Genomic DNA, 20,979 nt, shown 5'->3' on the forward strand with positions numbered 1-20,979 from the left:
CGGCTTGGCGTGCTCCGGAGAGAAGAAGGGAACGTTTTTAACAGTGAGGGTAATTGAAACGGTCTGAAGGCTCGCAAGATGGGTCACAAAACACACGAGACTCGTTGCCCAGAAAGAGCGGGTGAAATGCCCTGCCTCTCCCGGCCAGGCCTTCGGGGATGGTGCACGTACCGACCGGTGCGTCTCTAACCCTCTGCTGAGCTCCCCGGCGTTACCTCCTGCAAGGCAGGAAGCCCAGGGCAGCGCAAACGCCCTTCACCATGGCTGCGACAAGATCACAGGTTAAAAATATAGATATGTTAAAAAAAAAAAAAAAAAGAACTTAGCAACTAAAAAAAGCACAGCAGGGGCAGGGCTTGGTGCTCTCGGGAGGCTCCGAGGCACCCCTCTTCCCGGGGACAGAATTTGAAGCTTACAAACGGTAATTATATACGTCAGGTGAACAGCCCCAGACAAGCATTTCCAGAAGAGCAGCTCAGCTCCGAGGCTCCTGCACAAGAGGCAAGGGCAAAGAACAGAGGCATCTTTGGGATGTGCAGTTCCAGCTGTGAAGCAGGCCTACAGTGATTATTTTCACAGAAAGAGTAGAGTTTTTCTATGCTCTGTTTACAGTAGAAAGAGAGGTCCAAATAAGCTTATGAGTTTAAAACCATTTATTTAATGTGAGGTTTTCGTACTTGACAAATGTACAAGTCTCAGAAGGTTTAGCAAATGAAACAACGATCACGTCTTCACGGCTCGCTATCATACAGTATTTACATTTTCCTGGTTACACTAGGGAATAGGAAGGCTGAAGGAAGTGCCTGTTTCTGGGCTTCGGCGGTGCCATAATCCCCAGCTTTGCAGCAGCCCCTTGCGCGGCACTGCCACGGCACGGTGCTGAGCCGCAGGCAGATGAAGCTGGAGCCTTTGCATTCCACGGCCTTTTGGTCCTTCTGTACTTGCTGTAACCACTGCGAAATTCAGAGAGCAGATACGTGCGTCAAACAGCTGCTTTACTCGCCCTGTTCCCTATAGCCATGGTGTACTTACGTATACACCACTGTTAGATTTTCTACGAGATGATGCCTTCATTTTTAAAAAGTTTTTTTTGTTTTTTGTTTGTTTTTTTTAATAGACATGGCTGCAAAAATACCTTTGAAATGTAAATCAAGCGTAGCTGTGCTCTGGCATTTGCCTAAGGGCAGGAAACAGCCAGCAACAGGGATAAAGAATGCTGAACCAACCTGACTCCTATTAATCCAATTAGAGTATCAACATTAAGTGACACTTAAGGGTCAACAGCATTTAATGACTAATATTTTAGTAGATGGGAAGGTGAAAAGGGTGGCAGTAAAACCTAACTGAGCTGGGAACTGCTGTTTGCTACAAAAAAAAAAAAAAAAAAAAAAGACCAGAATGAGGAAAATCAGGGCAGAGAAGCAGACATCCTTGGCAAGAACAGACAGCGGCAGAAAGCCATGAGTTTGGATGAAGATGACTGTGTTTTCTCTTTGATGATGAATACAATTTAAAGCAGTAGAAAGTAAGCAGTTCATACACCAATAACACCGAAGAGTCTTTACAAGTTAGGCATGACTCTTTAGGTGGGGATTTTACAGGACGTTTTGGAAAGCACGTTAGTACCGTTCAGAGCCAGAGCGACTCTTCCAAACGGCCTGAACTCCTCCTAGCTGAAAGATAATGCAATTTCTATGACACATATAGACTGAGAAAACCCCCCTTCAGAATTATTTCAGAAATGCAAGACGGAGGTTGTCACATAACTGCTCTTTTCTACCTCATGTTCTCTATCTCATATACCAAACGAGGTAACGTTTCTAGGCCGAGGGATTAAGTAACCCGACCATACCACGGTACAGGCAACTTTAGTTTACTTCCTTGTTGTGCAAGGCAAGCTACGACCACGGCAAACCTTTAAAAGGCACGACTACAAAACCCAAATAAGAACTTCCTGCTCAAGTTTTCTAATGTCACACATACACACCCATTTTTAAAGAAGGTCTGGGGAGGGCAGAGTTTCTCCAACCATTTCTCCTTTTTCACTCGTTCCCTTTCAGCACTGATTAATCACGTTTCAAAGCACAGACCTTCAGCACAAACTGCTACAACTGGAGTTACCAGACTAATAACTAAATGAACTGCTAAAATAAGGTAATCGACTCAGAGGACAAGGCCCAGCCTGGCTCCTTTATCCCCCTGTGATAGTTTGGTGGTGGATCTGCCCCAGAAGCTCAAGACCAGCCAGACTCCTGGACCCAAATGTTATGGTCTCGATGCAGGTGTTGCCTTGTATGACACAATCAGAGGGAGAAGTTCTGAATTAACAAGGGACTGGGAACCAAAGTTCAAGCCATCTTTATGTTTCCAGGCACAGAACCAGTCAGCCTGCTAGTAACGGCTGTGGCAGCACACTGAAATTTAGTGTCACTACTTAGCTTGTGGCAGTCATGAGTGAGAAACAGAGGATGACTGTTAAATATCCTTCCTCAGCAGGAACTTTTTAAACAGAAAAGGCTAGAAAACCAAAGTGGAGCTGTTGCTACCAGGTACCGGGCTAATTTTGAAGCCGTGCTTAAAGCCTGCACTTACTCAAGAAAATGCAGTGGGATAACAGTGCAGTTCTGGGATCATCGTCGTGCTGTTCTGGAGTAAGAAAGGTTACAAGCGTCCACAACCAACATACCCTTTGGGATGAAACTGCTGGCCACCACCGCTACTTGTCTTTTTCCTCTTGGATTCTCTGAAGTTGGGCGGCCTTTTCCTTTTCCTTCTTTGGTCTGCGTTATTGCAAAAATAGCTGGAGGTTGTAACTACATCTTCTGCTTCTTCATCACTCTCAGGTGTGCCAGTGCTTCCCGTAGCTGTGTCCACGCTTTGGCAGGCAGCATCTTCTACAGATAAGACAGGAGTTAAAACTAGTGAAATCAAGACAGGACAGGACACGCTGACCATACCAAAACTTGCGTCCTTGCTGTGCAAAACCCCCTTTGTGCTGCCTTCATCCTGGTGATGCTCTGGGCTCAGCTAGAGGTGTTTCGTAGGTTGGTGTAAAGCAAGGACAGAAGGCAGTTTTGGTTTATCTCATGACATAAAGGAATACTGGCCAGTCCTGTTTTCTCTGGCTTGGCTTCTTGTCTAAGCTATTTTGGTAACGCCGGGGTTTCTGCCTTTACAGTCTCTTCCCCATGTCAGCTGGAAAGAATTATGGAATATACCATAAATACTACAAACACTTGTTTTTAAAAACAGCATCAGGAGACACTGGCAGGCTCGGAGCGCTGAGAGCTCCTTCTCAATCAGTCATGACCAAGAGGGATGTGATTCTTTGCACAGCCAGCAGAATAAAATACTTAAAAATCAGGTTTGTAGCCGGTATTTGTTCACACTGCAGTGTATGAAAGCACAACCTCCTTAAAAGTAAAGGTGAATCACTTTAAAATTACAGGCCCCAATGTTAAATCCGATAGCCAAGCGGCATTAAATATTCCAATTACAACACAGGCTACATGCTACGCTCCCGTCAAGTTCCAGATTTACTAGTCTCCGGGCTCAATTCTCCATGGAGCTGAACTTGTACATGAGGTTAGAGCTGTGCAAAGGCATTGTACAATACCGCCATCCTGACCCGATGGCTTTTTTACACCTCACTTTAAAAGGTCTTCGTGTTTGAGCAAGGGCTAGTCAGTGAAGAGCTGAACTTGCTGACCTCAATTAGTACAAAAAATAAAAGGTATTCGTTATTGATTATCTGCCAGCTACGTTACCCCATATGTAGTAGGTGCGGGTGTAACAATATGCAGGAGGTGCAAGACCTTTAACCTTAAGGTCAGAATTCTCCTGCTAACTAAGCATATGACATAAATCCCAGTCACTAACAGGTTCAGAGCAGAGCAGTCCGCTTAGTTCTCGTTTCCTTTTTTTAGCCTTTCAGAGATGTGCTGAATTTAACTAGTGAGAAGATAGCAAAGACCTTTGTATGTTCTGAAAATGTGCAATTGCTCCTATTTGTAATTATTAAACTGTGAGGATTAGTTATTTGTTTTTAAAACAAGGTAACTTTAGAGTGAAAGTTCTGATAGAGGAGGAAAGGTAGTGAACAGGACAGGACACATTTAGGTACAGAGTATACTAAACCTGGTGTGGTCCATTCAGAGTACTGATCCATCACTTTAATTATTTCTGCACCATATTTTTCCAGTTTGTCTTCTGTGACACCATCGATCTGCAGTAAAACCTCCACATCAGATGACAAGGTTTCTGTAACGTAACAAGGTGCCAATTAGACACGTCAAACAATCTGACTGTTTTTAAAGAGAGACCATGGTAGAGTATTCTGGAGGAAATTAACGCCTTAAGGAAGTAAGTCTTTATTCTAGCAGATCTGCTTCTCGTTGGTTAGCACAAGAAATAGTCCAAGGTTTTTCTCTGACAATGCTTCGAAGTTTGTTTTGCAGTACAATGACTTGGGTAGCTCTTGTACTTACCCAGCAGGACTGCTGCGGCATAAACTGCAGCTCCAAGGGACATGTGCCGTGTCAGCCACTCCCACAGCACTCCCTCAGTTATGAATGCTTAAACTGGGTCTCTCTAAACCATAAGAGTTGTAGATTTTCTGCCTACAGTCGCACATGTGGTCTACTGCCAACAGGGGTTCCAAGCAACAAGAAGCCGACCCTACCTGCTATTTTCTTTAGAGTTGAAGTACTGAAAATATTGAAGTAGTGCACATCAAAGACTTTCCCAAGCATTTTGCATGTGTCTGTAAGTTCCCCAAGGCACTTTTTAACCATCTCTTCCCGCTGTGACATTTTTCCCACGGACGCCCTTTGCTTTCTGATGGCACTGGCATTTTCTGTTTCATGAAACTCCACCTGTTAAGGCAATCAATAAGTTCTGTCAGGGGAGTTACAGGAGATTGATTGATAACACTGGAAAACAGTGAAGGAAACCAAAAGTATTTGAGGAACCAAAATACACTTTTTAATTTTTTTTTTCTTTTTTTAACAGGCCTCTCAACCACCCCCAAGCTTCTTCTACAAAGAACTAGCAGAGTAGACACAACACAGGGAAAAAATCCTGAGACCCTTATTCACAGCTAGCTCCAGAAGTCACTAGGTCTAATGCTGAGGGCTCTGCTCTTCTCCAAACCCAGCGCCAATGCAGAGGAGACATTGCCTTGAGCAATTCTGGGCCTGGTTCCATGGCCTTCTGGAAGTGCCTTTTCCATCAGAGCTCACCAACAGCTGGAAAAAATAGAGCAGGAACCACAGGAGAAGGCAGCACCGTTCCTTCTTTTCTTCTTAGCTAGCTTTTTCTGCATTGGTTGTAACCCTTCTCTCTCATCAGGCTGGAATCAGATGGATGGGGGAGAAGGGAAAGATTTCATTCTCTCCAGTCCTCTCAAACTCACCTTTTGCCTCACAATGTTATTATTTGAATACTGGACTAGAAATCATGCTTGTTGGATTCTGTTCCCCGTGTCTGCTAAAGATTAGTTCCTGTACTTCACCTGATAGGCAAGCCACGTGCAAACTACCCCAGAGTGTATGCTGCATAAAAACCGTAGCATGTCCCTTACAACAATACATTAGAAGGAAAACGATAATTAATTGTTACACACCTGCAGTAATCCATCTAGCACAGCCTGAGCCTTCTCTCCTAGAATTACATACGCTACCGCTTGGTCATTAGCTGTGATGTACAAGTCTTCATCCAGAATCTTGTCCAAGACCAGTTTTCTAAACAGTCTTTCAACGTTGTGCCTTGAGTAGGCAGCTCCCTTCCCAAATATTCCAGACTGAATCTTTGCACTCTTTGTACCTGTGCAACAGAAATCACAGGATTAGCCTGCGATTAGAAAGCCTACGCATGGATGTATTTACAGACCTGTGGAAGATTCCCAAGGGCATTCCATAGTCTGTGCACATAAAAAATACATTTAGGCACCAGAAAGTCCAAGCACCACCAGAAAACTAATATTATCACTATAGCAACCTGAAACGGATTAAAGTCTTAGTCTGATTTATTTTGGATCATTTATCACCAAGAGATTCCTGGGAAGAATAATTTTGCAAAATATCTCTTCTTTTAAACCACCGCTGGTATCGCGCAGACCTCCTGATGCTGAGGCAGGGATTTATGCACCAACTCCCTTTAGGTGTTGTTTCTGGAAGAATACTACTTACCTAAGAAAATGTCTACCATCATATTCAACGTGTATCTTCCAGAACCTGCATTTCTCTTTCCATTTATTCGTCCCATTTGTCCACAATGCTCTTGTACAAATCTTATAATGCTCTTCACTTCATCTGTTACATTTCTTGATTTGTAATCCTGTTAAAATAGACTTGATTAGGAAACAACGTTATGTGGTTCTGTCCTAACACAAGTCAGTAATGACAACCTCAGGTTTCATTACTGAGCTTTTTCCAGCTGTGAATTCATTTTGTTCCATACACAGAAATGGTGATTTTCAGGTTAGTACACCTAAGGTGATCCAAGATAGTCACAGGAATTCTGGATTTGATGATACTCTGGAAAATGCAATAATACATACCAGACGGTTGTATATAATCTCTGTTGTGTTAATTCTATAGAGTGAGCTGCAAGATTGCTGTGTGAGTACTGGTGATCAAGGTAAATCATTCGGAAAGCATTCCTGTAATTATTCTGCTGCCATGCACTAGAACTTACACTTCCCATATGCGTTAAACTGAGAAGACTGGACTGAATATGCATTACTCTAGTAAATTTTTGTTACAGTCCCAGCTAAGTAAGGGAACACTCCAAACACAGGACTGAGATAAAACAGATCAGTTTTACACGTGATGACAGAGACCAGTAACCCTTCCCCATCTGGTTCAGCAGCTATCGTCTCTTTTGCTCCTCTGCACGCCGCTAACGTGTTCGCCTCAGTCCCTGATCTTTGGGCCACCTCAAGCAGTGAAACCCCCCTCGTGTGGCACTTGCGCTGCTCTGGCAGCACAAAGCTGCCTTGAAAACATCGGGAGAGGCAGCTGAAGGGATATCCCTGTAGCCATTCCTGCGGATCTCCCATTAGCTCCTGCCTCCTGTAAGCACTGTAGCCAAGACAGTCGACACTCAGGAACATCCTTACACCTCACTAGTCCTCCTCTGACAGAAATAGGAGCATCAGAAGTCTGTGGATAGTCTGTGTAATTCTACTCTAGGTTAAACCCTGGAAATCATTCGAAGCATCCATCATCACAAAAATACAAAGCGTCTTATTCATTTTCTCCATTTGCCTTTCTAAATGTCATGTAATCATTTTTTAATGCAGCTAAACGCAAAATCAGTTTAACAACACGAGATTTTTACCTTGTTTCTACTGCAGTTATCACAGATTACTTCTGGGTGATCTTTACAGAAGGTGGGATTAAAATTAGTTTCCCCAAAGTAGGCCAAAAGCTGAATTCTCCGGCAATCGACTACATTCTCGCAGTAATGAACCATACTGTACAGGTTGTTAAAGTGGGTCTGTCTTGTGTGACTGTTTCCGTCTTTCTCCACTGAAATGCAACAAATTCAACTGCATTTGTTAAATCTGCACCTCTGCATTTTTATAGATTATCAGATAGACAAAACACAATAGTCCTTTTTGCTTAAAAAAAAAAAAAAAAAAAAAAAAGAGTAGGTTAGTACAGAACCAACCTGGGACAGATTTTACCTCTAAAATTTTAAATGGAGAAGAAGGAGAAGACTAGAATGACGAGAATCAAGAGGTGGATGGATATGTATGAAGCAAAATGGTTTTGACTAAAAAGGTGACAAAAATCTTTCATTACAGAAAACCACTCAGGTAAAGATGCACAGTTCTTTGCAATACCATAGAATACACAGCGCTTCTCAATGAGAAAAGAACACAGCCTAAATGAAACAGAGACTGGTGGCGAAGTGACTTCTTTAACATTGTCTCCTTTAAGTTACAAATCGAGAACTCACTCAGTATTAGCCTCCTCAGTCTGGTTACGTCGCTGTAGCTGTAGAAGAGCAGACAGTGAGACATTTCACCATCTCGTCCAGCTCTGCCAGATTCTTGATAGTAACCTTCTATAGATTTAGGAAGAGAAGCATGGATAACGTAGCGTACGTCAGGTTTATCAATTCCCATTCCAAAGGCAATCGTTGCACATATAACCTAGAAAGGAAATAACAACTTGTTACACAGAGTTATGAAAGTCATTCCTGCAGCACTCTGTACCAAAAATAGGCAATCAGGACTGTGAAGCCGTGCAGAACCTGGAATTTCAACTGTAATGTTGCAAGACAAGTACAAAATAGCAAACTCACCGCTCCTTTCAGAAGGGCTATTCCAGACAAAGGGAAAACTCCAAATTTGAGTCCCACTGTACAACCCAGCAGCGTGCCTAGAGCTGTCTCAGAAACCACGTACTGCTCAGTTCCTTCTTCCTGGAGTATTGCACCTTGCTGCAGCGCTGCAGTCTTCGATTTGTAAAATTCCCAACAAAAAGGTGGCTAACATGCTTTGGCAGATCTCCTTGGATCAGTTATTCAATACTGCATCCGACTTGGCAATACCCTTACACAACTTGCATTCCTTTACTAGGCTGTGAGGGATGAAAGTGCTCTAAATTCTATTCACTTTTTCCGCCTGTTGCTTTTCTCTTACCTGGCACCCTTCTTGATTAATCCACTTCTTCTGTACAAGATCTCTGTTGGAGTCAGTGAGCCCAGCATGGTAGGCAAGCGCAGCAAGACCTTCCTTCTGCAGAATCGCCGCTGTTGTGTCACATTCGTGACGTGAAAGGCAATAAATTATTCCAGAGTCATCTGCAAATATATAAAAAAAGATTTGTGCTACAATACAACTTTATTCCCTTTTTCTTGCTTAACAGTCATACCTGTCAAGCAAATACATCTATTCCAAAAGGGAGAGGTGGGTAAGTGTAATGCAATAGCTGCTTAATAATAAAGAACAGTAATTTTATTAACATCAGATGTTTTGTTAAGTTTCTCCTCACCCAGTTTCCTGGTTTTTTGGTAAGGTGGAATCAAGTTTTCCTGCTCAATTCTGTGCAATCTTAGATTTAAAATACATGAATAAAGAACTACATAAATCAAGAGTGAGAGCGGTTTAGTCCGTGACATACGAGGTTACAGCACTGGAGAAGCTCTGAAGGGACCTTGGCGTAGTCAACTTCCAGCAGCAGGAGCTGGAAAGGTAGGAATCTCTGAAGAGATCGTCAAGGGGAACCGCAGATAAGCAGACCCATGGACTTACACCGTTCAAACAGTAGGGCTGTTAGGTGACCTTTATACTCCAGACACGATGCTAAAAGGTAAAGTCCTTACTTTTCCATCTTTACTTGAACTCTAACTTTAGGATGCCCATAAACCTGATTCCCATTATCAATAATATCATTTTGCCTTCAACTTGTTTTTCTTGTAAATGCATTAGTCACTTACAGGAAGGCACCAGTTTGGGGTTGCTACAGCATTATAAAACAGCAGTTCCTAAAAGCACATGTGAACGCACTGTGCTGCTCAGTACTCACGTGGATGGTATTTTTTAATCCATTCCAAGCAATCCATTGCCACCTTCTTCGGCTTCTTGGGCAATACATCATATTTCAAGTTATGCCTGTTGAAGCTCATTGTAAACCTAAAACACGACAGTTCACAGGTGCTCATCAGCTCTATGGGTGCAGCAATCCTTTCAACTAACTAGGTGCTCGCTGGAACGCCCCAAATCCAACTACTACTTGCTCTGCATTATGTGCAAAGGAATTATTGTTCCACTATGCCCACGGAGATTCACATTGCCCATTCTTTGGGTCTAAAATTCCTGCATTTTTCCTGTGGCAGTGAAAAACTAAATCTATGTGGCACCACGTAGCAGGAAGAAATGCCCCCAAACCAGACATGCGCAGAGTGATTTGCCTCGCCCTCGTTTTCCTTTTGAATACTTGCATCCACATTCGATCATCAAATTTGCAAAACAGAGTGTCACCTCCCTCCTTCTACCCTAAAATACATTTCTAAAATAAGAAATTCAACAACACGGAACGATTTATTTTTCTGTCATGTACAATGAAAACACTACAATACAGCCCAGGCACAGTGGTACCTCGTTATCTATGTTACTGCCAATGCTAATTAAGAAACACTTCCAGCTTTTGCAGTTTTCCAGCATTCTCATGAAAAGCACCCTAAAATACAACTTGCACATGTTGTCAGTGACAGTGACAATTTCATGATGTTATTTCCTATTAAACAGCTTCCTTAATCACACAAGGAAGAGTTTGGTAAAGTTTTTTCTTCTTACTTCAATATTTTGCATATAACTCACATTAAATGAGAATGTATGCATGGAATTTAATCAGATACAACTGCATCAGTATTTCAGATGGACCTGTAAGGCTCTTCTTACTTTACTAAGTTTTTCACTCAGAACTTCTGCAGTACAAACTGTTTCAAAAAACCGCTGAGCAACTTACACTTGTGGTTTTAGCATCTCAAGCTGATTCTGGATATCCTTCTGGACTCTAGGGTTTGCAGTGGCAGTAAGAGCCATCATTGGAACAGAGCGAAACTTCTTGCGGAGCATATTCAGGCGTTTGTAGTCTTGTCGAAAATCGTGACCCCACTAGTTTAAAAACAAAAATCAAGTATAACTGAGCAAGATGCTCCAACTAAGTCTTTTGCCATTTTGGAAAACAACTCAAGGTTTTTACCTGGCTGACACAGTGGGCCTCATCAATGACAAAACGCGCTAGGAGTTTCCTGTCGTAGAGATTTTCCAGGGCTGACATCAGTCGGCTGCTTGCACAAACCTAGGTGCACATCCACCAGTGGCATCAGAGAGCAGACTCACATGCAAAGCGTCACCCTACCTGACTAAATACAGAACAATTGTTCTGTGCAGCAAAGTTAATCTTGACTGCACAGGTAAAGCCTGAAGGCATGAAGATGGGGGCAATCAGCTTCATTTTAATTGGCAACGAAGCAGTGGGTGTGGGATTACCACAAGGTTTTAGGATCATCTATCCAGAGGTCCTACAATCTGAGTAAATTTAAATCACTTATGTGACGTAAGACAGGAAAGACAACGCTGAAGACAGTAACGTAATCAGTACACTGAACAGTCCCCTCATACAAAGCTCTCGTGGAACAATATAATTTTTAAAGACAGCATATAATTAAGGACAAGGCAATCTTTAGACAATCACCTATTACCTCGACGGTTACATATTTTCTCCCTGTATTATCCTATTCATAGTAGTCTAGAGTCTAATAGCTCCTTGACAGCAATTAGCCACTAATATGCTGCAAGATGTATTGAAAGGGATGGGCATGGGGGTTTTGTTTTAAGAATTCAAATTGTACAGACATACTCAGTTCTCATTCATGGTTAATTACTGACTGAAATCAGTTACATCTGTATGGAGTCTTACTGAGTTACCTAAGAAATATTTAACAATTTTTTCCCCAGAAGCCTACTCCAAATTCAGTGTTTCCCCTTCAGTACTTCATAGTAATCCACCTTTTGTCACCTCCGTGATTTTACAATTCAAATTCAACACAAACCTTCTCAGGGGTAACATACAGAAGCTTTATTACAGGATCTTTTTTTGACAATTGCATATATATTTTTGAAGCATCAGCCTCTGTTCTATCACCAGTCAGATATGTTGCAGCAATCTATATTAAAAAAAAAAAAAAACAACAAACTAAGTTTTAATATGAGCAAAACAGAAGCACCTCCAAATTTAGTCCTACATCTAGTTATAAACCAGATAAAAAAGTATATGCATTTACCATCCTCAGCAAATGTAACATTTTCAATGCTCCTTTGTGTAATTATAGGTAACATTTGAACCCCCACTGTAGTGTAGACATTGCAGAACTTTTCTAATGATGAAACAAAAAGGCTATAAGCCAAATTCTATTCTTCTGCTCCCAGCTCTACCACCAGACCACTAGCTGACTTAGGGGATTTTCCTGCTTTCTTTGAACTCTCTTTCCAGTAAAGAAAACAGATGGGATGTTTGTTTATTGCTCAACATGCTTGCTGTAAGTTTGAGATTGAATTCAGAAAACAGAGATCTCAAGACAAGAAACAAAAGTTTCTAAGCAGCACAAAACCAGGGTAATACCCTCAAGAACAGTGCCACAAACATAGAACAGCATTGCTTCAGAAGAGATTGGATACAACTTGGAGCGGCAATTGGATACTAAATTTGAAAGTACAACTTACTGTTCATGCTGAATGGTAACAAAGGGATTAGATCCTAAGGACAAAAGTGACGTAAAAATAGGTCACACCAACACAGCTGATTCTGCCTCCTCTTCCTCTCACAAGAGGCAGCTGTGGCTCTGCAGAGGAAATTCCTTCTGCAGCTGCAAGTCCTGGGAGCCACAGCACCAGTTTAACTGGCCTTTACAGCCACGGCATCCAGCGCGCCAGAAAGCGAAGAGCGTGGCCGAAGCGTGGTGCAATAGTCACTGCATGGCAGAGAACCATTCAAGGGCCACGTCTAGTCAGGCTATCAAAACCTTACTTCACGAGAGAAGGATTGGTCTGAGCTCCAAAACCTGCATCATGGTCGCTCTGGTCTCATCCACCAAAACATCTCTGTTTCGCCCTAAAATGCGTTATCCACCTCTGTTTCCCTGATCTCAATCTCAATAGTACACTAAGGATGAAAAAGACACTTCAATGAGGCAAGAGCAGTTCATAAGCGGTCACCCTTAGGAGCACACGTCTTCCGCACTTGGCTTTCTTTTCTCTGTGTATTTGTTTCCCAGAAATGTTTAGCATCTCCAGAACCGTCCTAGCTCAGGAATCATTAGCGCTAATTTCTGCTCAGAGCCAGGCTGCTCCTATTTAGGTGTCTAAATCCAGCTCTCAGAATCTAAGAATCAGGCACCTCTACTTGAAAACTAAGCTCCAAGAACAAATACACAGAAGCATCAATACATTTAGCGGTTAGACTGCCAAGACATTCCAGTTCATCTAATTTAGTTCTTCCTAGAGAACTTTGTATGCCTTTTACAGTTTCCATCTAATCAATTTTTGCAGTTTATATTTGAGAGACATAAGATTTACCATAAAATTTCAGATTTCTGATTCGCTTATCTGCAGTTTAACTAAACAAAGTAAGCTGTTAGAACTTACATCTAAAGTCTTCAGTTTCTGAACTTGATCTATTATCAGCGACCTCAGTGGAGAGATAACAATAGTGACTCCGGCAGAGACACACGCTGGTAGCTGGTAGCACAAGCTTTTTCCACCGCCTGTGAGGATTAAACAACCAACATTAAATACCAAGGGGAAGGGAGAGGGGAGACCTGTTTCTTACTTCCCATTTTACAGCACTTTCAGGAACAATGAACTTTTACCAATGACTGCCTTTAACAGGATAACTGTAGGATAAGGAAGTGTTATACTGTGGAATATTGTGGCAGGCAGAAGTTCAGTCACCTCATTCACAGAATCCCAGACTGGTTTGGGTTGGAAGGGACCTCAGAGCCCACCCAGTGCCACCCCTGCCATGGGCAGGGACACCCTCCACTAGCCCAGGTTGCCCAAAGCCCCATCCAACCTGGCCTTGAACACTGCCAGGGAGCCAGGGGCAGCCACAGCTTCTCTGGGCACCCTGTGCCAGGGCCTCAGCACCCTCACAGGGAAGAATATTCAAAACACCACAGTGCACACAATACTCCAGAAATCCTGCAGCCACAGAATTCAAGCAGCACAACTTATCGCCACCTCCGCAAAGGCACAGAGAAAGAGAAAAGTTAGTCACGGGCCTCACAAAAGGAGCTTCAGGTCTCTATTTCTCAAGTGCATGCCAGCCCTAGAGACCTGCAGCTGCCTGGCACCTGGAGGTACATACCAGTGGGCATTAAGATGAAACAGTCTTCACCCAGAAGAGCAGCGTTGATGGCCTCCAGCTGGTTTGTCCGAAAATAGTGTAAACCAAACTTTCTGTGAAATATATTCACCATTTCTTCAGAATGGGAAAATTTCATACCCCTGAACCGTTCCAGCGCAGGGTTATTAACCAGCGGATCTAGTAAACAAAGAAAATGTACTTAGGATAAGTTACAAGAGCAAGTTACGCTGGCCCTCTTGCAATGTACAACTAGTTCAGTATAACAGGTGGCTTAGCCACCCCTTCAACCCTTTAAAGCTTCTAAACTCAAATCAGGACTTATGAAAAAAAAATTGCATTCATCTAGAATTTAAGACCGGCTAAAGTGTGAATTTTGATTACACGCAAGTCTCTGGAAACAAGCTTCTTACCCCTGACTGCATGAAACGCTTCGTCTTACACCAACAAACTTCACCTCTGTCACAAACTACTATTAATAGGCTCCCTGTTCATGGTTCCCAAAACTAGGTGTTAGCTGAATCAGCACCAGAGCAGACGATGAAAGGCGGTAACGTTTTCACCTCCCTCCTAACCGCAAACAATACTGACCCACCCTGTGCCCCAGAGGAATTAGGTTTGCTTCAACAACTGCCCCTCTCTGAACATTTTGCATAAACAGCTAAAACTGTCATACAGCTTTGAATTAACAACTGCAGAGTCGTTATTTAATTAAAACACAGAAACATTCTAGTTTCCAATTTTAGCAGCTTCATCTTCCCAGCAGCCTGCAACCCAACCCATGTGACAAATAAATATTCAAGAAGTTTGGCATCACTTGGAAGAAAATTTAAAAAAAAAAAAAAAAAAAAACTTCGCAAAGAGAAACCAAAAGAAATTTCCACAGAAACAAAAGGCATTGATGTCAGCTACAGTAAGTCACTTGGCCTTAGGTTTAAAAACAAATATTTCAAAAGGAAAAGACAATAATCCTAATGAGCATAACTTACCTGAACGGTCCTTTGTTGCCATCAGGAAGCTTGGTTTTGGAGCAGCAGGATTTGATACAACAGCAGCTCCTTTGGCTCTAGACATTATCTTTGACGACAGCGATTTGGCAGGTGGCCCTTCCCTGATGGGCTGATACAGCGGCACAGACAGCGTCTCGGGTGCCGAAACATGCGCAGAATTCTCCCAGCCCTCATCAAAATCATCAATATCAAAATGATCAAGGTCAAAGTCAGTGTCATTTATACCTGAACCACTCTCTGCAGGAATGCTGGCAGGAGCTCTGCTCTGACCTTTCAGAGCTGTGCTCGCAAGAGGCCCCTCCAGCAGACGACGGTTTCCACCGTTGCTCACCCCCGGTTTTTCACACCCACTGCTGTTGAAGGACATCCCAGAACAGAGGCCGAGGGAAGCTCCGTCTTTGCCGTTTACCTTGGAAGAAGATGGTGCTGTAGTTTCTGGGCAGGTGATCTCCTCAATACCTTGCTTTGAGGCATAAGAGGTATCCAAGGCATCAAACGTTTGGGAGGGTTTGGTAGAAAAGTTGCTTGAGTTAACAGTCCCAGCAAGCGTAGATGGGAGGGGGGTGGATTTTAGCGAGTTTCTGCCAGAACTGAAGCTCCAGTTCAGGCCAGAACATGGAGTGGTACCAGGACATGCCAGAGGGCCCCGTCCCAGACATGCCTTCCAGCTTCTAGGAAAAGTGTTGTTTATACTATTTTTGTTCAATGTGACAGAATTGGCCAGCAATTTTCTCCTGGAATATACGACAAGGAAAGGAAGAAGGAAAAAAATATATTTAGTCACAATTTATCAAGTTCTACAGCATACATTAACAGTTTTGCCTCTCTTGTTCTCAAAACATTAACATAGGGTGGTTACATTGTATTCTGTTTCACTATATTTTAAAAATATTTCAAACTAATCTAAGGAAGAGAGAATAATACCAGAATTCAGTTGAACAAAATAATTACAAAATTACTACATCTTCACCGCAGACATTAAAATAAAAGAATTCCTAATAGCAAGGAATTGATCAAAAAACCCCACACCTTAGAGGCACAAACCTGAAGTTAAAAAAAGTAAACATATGCTTGAACCAAATTACAGGGTTATGTCCTTTCTAAAGGCCATGTCTGACTACAGCAATACGAGGAAATGGAGTAAATTAGTTTTCCTGAGAGCGTTCAGAAAAAGCACATAGTCCCAGTCCAGTAAAAAAACAAACCAAAATTCCAAAATCACAATACTTTGTCTACAAATCATGTCATCAGACTCCGCAGAAGTCGAGGCAGCATACTGCAGTAGCAATAACCAGGCTGAAGGATGACACGTACACGGCTGGGAGGAGAAGCCATAATCACTGGAGTCAGTGATGGCCAGTCTGAGAGAGAGAAAGTGAAACAAATGCCCCCAGTTATGGAAAATCAGGATGACACCTGGCAGGTTGTATCACATCGCCCTGCTTCTCTGGGAGCATCTGGCACCGCCACCTTCCAGAGAAAAGATACAGGACTCTCCGTGCCTCAGATTGAAGGTGGAACCGGAGCCTTTCTTCTGGCAGAACACTAGGACTGCGAATGCCTTCAGCGGTTTTGGGGATGGTTTTCTTCATTCAGTCAGTAATTTTTAAGCTTTTTTAAAAAAAAAATCTTCCCGTATTGTCTTTTCAGTGCGATGGAGACACCTGCAGGCATGACGCCACTTCACAGGGAGCGTGGAAAGGCAGAGGGCTGCTCTAAAGCCTACCTGAGATCTCTCTGCTGGAGAAGGTCTTTTGCACATGACAGAGACTTAAGCTCATGAAGCGGAATGGCATCTACCAGCTTACAGATATCATCCATGACGCCGTAGAGCTGCTGTTCCAAATGCAAGCCTTTATCTGTCAAAAGGAGTGATTTTAGCGTACAGTATTAGAATATGTTACAAGATAATATCAGTCTCTCAAAAGACAGAGTAAATGGCAATAAATAAGTCTAAATAATTTACTTTTTATATATTTTTAAAAGTCCATTCACATAAAGTAACTGTTTCTGTGTGCATAAACTGTCAGTCCACATGTTTTTGCCCTTGCCTTTTAATTATCCATCTATATATATTTTCCAAACCTTGTCACAGTTCTTTCAAACTTATTTCCAAAAAGCCATTCCAGTTTACATGTTTTGCTTATCTCAAATTACCCCTCCCCAAACACCCTAAAGCACATTTTATCAAAACACTACACTGCAATTCTAGTCTAGAAAGTACCGCAGAAAACCTCCCACACGTGAAAGTCAGCATTTGTCACCTGTGACCTTCCCTTCCAAACCCGGCACCACAGCAAACCATCCGGATTTTGCCAACGCTCCCCACTGAACCTCAAACTGCTGCTCCCGGGGCTGCGATCCCCGGAACTCTGCTGTAGTTAAAAGCATGACAAGGTGGAGCTTGACTAAAGTGATTTCCAGCACAGTGTTGTTAAAATATAAACATAAAAACACTGCTCTGGGCATTTATAAACACAACTTTTTAAATGACACTGTAGAACAGGCCATAAGCTGCATTTTTGTATATCTTGAGAGGAAAGTCTGAACCTGCAGCCTTAAAACCAGGCTGTGCCACACCTGGCAACTTTTCATTCTGCGAGTAAACTCAGAAACACGTTAGCTCAGAACTTCCAAAGCCAGCACCCGTGGGAATCAAATGGAAGCACTGACACAGCTCCAGCTTACACGCTGCATCTTTGTGCAGAGCTGACTGCAGGAAGGATTTGGTCAGTCTGGGCTGTTAAGTTCTACAGAGGAGCCCTGCGCCGTGTCCCAGGCTGGTACTGACAAACCCGGAATCAGGATCAGACAATGCCCCTGAGCCCACACGACATCTGAAAATCCTGCACGAGTCTCGGTCCCCCACTTCCTTGTCCCCATGGGTCACTGCTTGTTCATGCTCTCAGACTACATGGGATACACAGGAGAGCAAGGAGTTGCAAACTATTCCCAAAATCTAAGGCATAAAATTTGAAAGCACTTCGTGTACCTGCATCCTCCGCACTAGGATCGCTTTCAGCAACAGGCTGCGCTGGGGCAACCTTCCCAGGCACAGACTTAACGCTGCTGGCTGTGGATCCTCCCCCGGTAGGAGATTCTTTAAAGATTTTACTAGTATTAAAAGAAAGAGTCATTAAAATACAGATATCTGTAAATCAACGCATTTCCAAAACAAGTTTATGTTTTAGAATAACAGCAGTTAAAAATGTGTGGAAGAGGTAAACAAATTTCTGAAAACTCAGTTAAAATCCAAGTAGCTGAGCAGTTTGTCCCCGCCATGTGCCAACGTGGAGAAACCTGCTTCAATAATTATTTTTGCTCCCACTACAAAAGGAAAAATAATTCTGCTTTTTCTGAAGCAAAAGCCACCGTAAACATTGGCCATAAACTAAAAAGTATTTCATAAAACATTAATAGCAGCTGTGAACCGCTAACCTGCCAAGCACCAGACAGACACGATCAACTCAATCTGTAACTCTTTAACAAGCACTTGTTTCATGTCATCTTTGGTATTTTTCAAAGTCATCCCAAAGACAGACAGTTTTATCAAAGAATGTTGTTTTACCTAACGCTTTTTACAGAAGGTGAGAAGGGAGGCAGCTCCTCTTCAGGGGAGGGTGGAATGATATCTAAGTAATCGTCTTCTTCAAGCTCAGTGCTTGCGAACAGCTCGATGTCCACCTTATCCAGCTCCAGGGGACTGTTTCTCTCACCGCTGCTGGGCCGCTGGCTCTCACCACTGTTGTCATTAGCAGCTGAAAGAGAAGTGTAGTCATATTGCTGGGTAACACTGTAAACTCATCCCGGTATAAACAAAAAATGCAACTGAACAGAGGGAGAAAACGACCAGCCAGATTTCAAAACACTCGGTTAATACAGTTTCTGACTTTCAAAGGAAAAAAAAACCAAAAAAAACCCAAAAAAACCCCCCACTACTGGTCCCTTTTTCTCCCCCATTAAAAACAAACAGACAAAAACCCCACAAACCTTCTTTTAAGTGGAAAAGCTACATTGCTTGCCTATAGTTACCCTTCCCTGTCAGAAGAAAAAAACTTAAGAAGTTTACTTTACTACAAGAGATTTTATAGAAAACTGTTGTTATATTAAATACTAGCTTAAAAAGAGCGTAGCCTCATCAACTGGGATAGTCCCTATACTGGAATTAGAGGGTTACATTACCTTATAAGAAAAATCCTACAAAGAAAGGCCAATATCGTTAATATATTAAAATTTGTATCACAGAAAGAGGGGAAAAGGAACAAAATTTTCTTAAGAAGAAAAACAGAGTTCACAGATCCTCTCACCATTTAGTGTAACAGCAGCATCACAGAACACTGTTTGATACCATCCAGTTGTACAGACCTATTTCACAACTAAAGCTCACAAGTTTTAAAACATAACAGATACGGCACATAAAACAGAGACGCTGCCTGGACACAGAGCAGCCGAGGAAGCACTGCGACTGACAGTCATCGACTTCTTGGTCGTAATCAAGGGTTGGAGGGTTTTTTTGTTTTGTTTTAAATTGAGAGAGATCTCTTTTTATGGTTTAATATTTCTCATCATTACATGTAGGCATAAGATGATTTTGTGTCTCTCTCATATGAGCTGTAAAAGTGCTTTTATTTCTATAACATCCCTGTAGATGATTGCCCTTCATTTCTGGGATGCCATCTGGGAATTCTTGCACCTCCAGTACCACCACGCAACCAGCTGCCACTTCTGCCACAAGGCAGCGCTCCACTGTTTGCGGCCCCGCACTTCCACAAGCTGCGGTTACCGAAAGGAGATCCACGTACCCACGACCACCTGTCAGGTACCAGCACACAGCCCCCTCTGATTTCTAAAAAAAAAAAAAAATCAAAGCCCTTGGTGCGCAAACACGAATCTATTTTCTTATAGCTCGCCGGTACTTAAATAGTTACCTGGGTGAGCCTCTTCCCCATCATCGTCCAAAACGATGTCAGCAGACAAGTCCTCCCAAAGGCCCTCAGCCTTGTTACGGCTGCAGGGAGCCAAATCCTCAAGGCAGATCAGAGATTGCTGCGACAAGGGTCGTTGTTCAGCCTCTGGAGAGGTCTCCCCGCGCCCCGAAGCGCCGTGGCCGTGAGGCCCCGAGCCATCGCCCCGGGTCCCGGGAGAGGCAGGCGGCCGGTCCCGGCGGGGCGGTGACCTGTGGGAAGCCTTGCGGGGGGCCCGCTGCCCTTTGGGGGACAGGACGGCCGCCCTGCAGTACTTCTTCTCGATTCCCGACAAGTCAAAGTCGTCAATGTCATCCCACTCGTCTCCCACGGCACCCACCGGCCCAGCCTGCCGGGCGGGAGCACCGGGCGGCCCCTCGGTCGCGCTGCCCGTCCCGGAGGCCCCGGGGCCTCTTGCCACCTCCCGGGGCCTGGCGGGCGCCGCGCTCGCACAGCCCGGCCAGAGGCCCCGTCCCCGCGGGCTGGCTGCCGCAGGGAAGAAGTCCTGGATGTGGGTTTTCCTGTCCCCGGAGGCGGGGGGGGCAGAGCCGGCCGCGGGCAGGGAGGTGTTGACGTCTTTGTCCCGCAGCGCGGCGGCGGCGCAGAGGCCCCGGGGCTGGGCGCCGGCCGGAGACGTCTTCTTGAAAGTAAAGCCCCTGGAAAGAGACGAGCCCCCCGTTAGCGGCCCTCCGCGCTCCCCAGAAGCTCGCTGCCGCCCGCCCAGGCCCCGCGGTACTCACGGCGGCCGTAGCCGCGGCGGGGGCGGTTTGCTGAGGGCGCCGCGGGCCGAGTGGAGCCGCAGCTGCTCCCGAAGGTTGTTCTGTGGCACAGCCGCCATGGCGGCACCGCACTGCCCTGCCCCGCCCCGCCGCTGGGGGGCGCTCTGCGCCGCGGGGCTGCGCTCCCCGCCCGCTCCTCACCGCGCGACCCCTTCGCATTCGGCGCCAAAAGGCCGCCTGCCCCCCCCATTGGATGGACGCGCCGGAGCGGAAGTGACTGTAAGCTTCCGGTTCCGTGGCAAGCCCCGCCCCTCGCCACAAAATGGCGGTGTAAGGGCCGGGGCCGGGGCCGGGGCCGGTCGGTCGGTGCGGGCAGCGCGTCCTGCCCCGCCGCTCTGCAGCTGCT

The 20,979-nt window shown here is 44.2% G+C and overlaps 1 protein-coding gene across 3 annotated transcripts; it reads right to left on the reverse strand.

The window, feature by feature from the left end:
- Positions 1–661: 661 nt before the first annotated feature.
- BLM (BLM RecQ like helicase) lies at positions 662–20,813 on the reverse strand. 3 transcript variants are annotated; one of them, XM_054837383.1, is made up of 22 exons: positions 20,595–20,813; positions 19,819–20,510; positions 18,459–18,648; positions 17,883–18,004; positions 17,155–17,262; positions 16,617–16,749; positions 14,870–15,624; positions 13,884–14,060; positions 13,163–13,281; positions 11,572–11,685; positions 10,719–10,817; positions 10,482–10,630; positions 9,540–9,646; positions 8,654–8,814; positions 7,966–8,161; positions 7,342–7,532; positions 6,189–6,336; positions 5,624–5,823; positions 4,682–4,874; positions 4,138–4,260; positions 2,687–2,894; positions 662–953 (listed from the first exon to the last, which is right to left on the reverse strand). In XM_054837383.1, exons 1-22 carry the CDS (start codon positions 20,690–20,692, stop codon positions 770–772), a joined length of 4,467 nt encoding a protein of 1,488 aa, XP_054693358.1. In that variant the 5' UTR covers positions 20,693–20,813; the 3' UTR covers positions 662–769. The 3 variants fall into 3 exon arrangements, with proteins under 3 accessions (XP_054693358.1, XP_054693357.1, XP_054693359.1); XM_054837382.1 differs by having other exon boundaries at positions 17,155–17,265; XM_054837384.1 differs by lacking the exon at positions 17,155–17,262.
- Between the last annotated feature and the right edge of the window lie 166 nt (positions 20,814–20,979).

The sequence above is a fragment of the Grus americana genome, chromosome 10 (genome assembly GCF_028858705.1).
Source record: "Grus americana isolate bGruAme1 chromosome 10, bGruAme1.mat, whole genome shotgun sequence".
Taxonomy (NCBI): Eukaryota; Metazoa; Chordata; class Aves; order Gruiformes; family Gruidae; genus Grus; species Grus americana.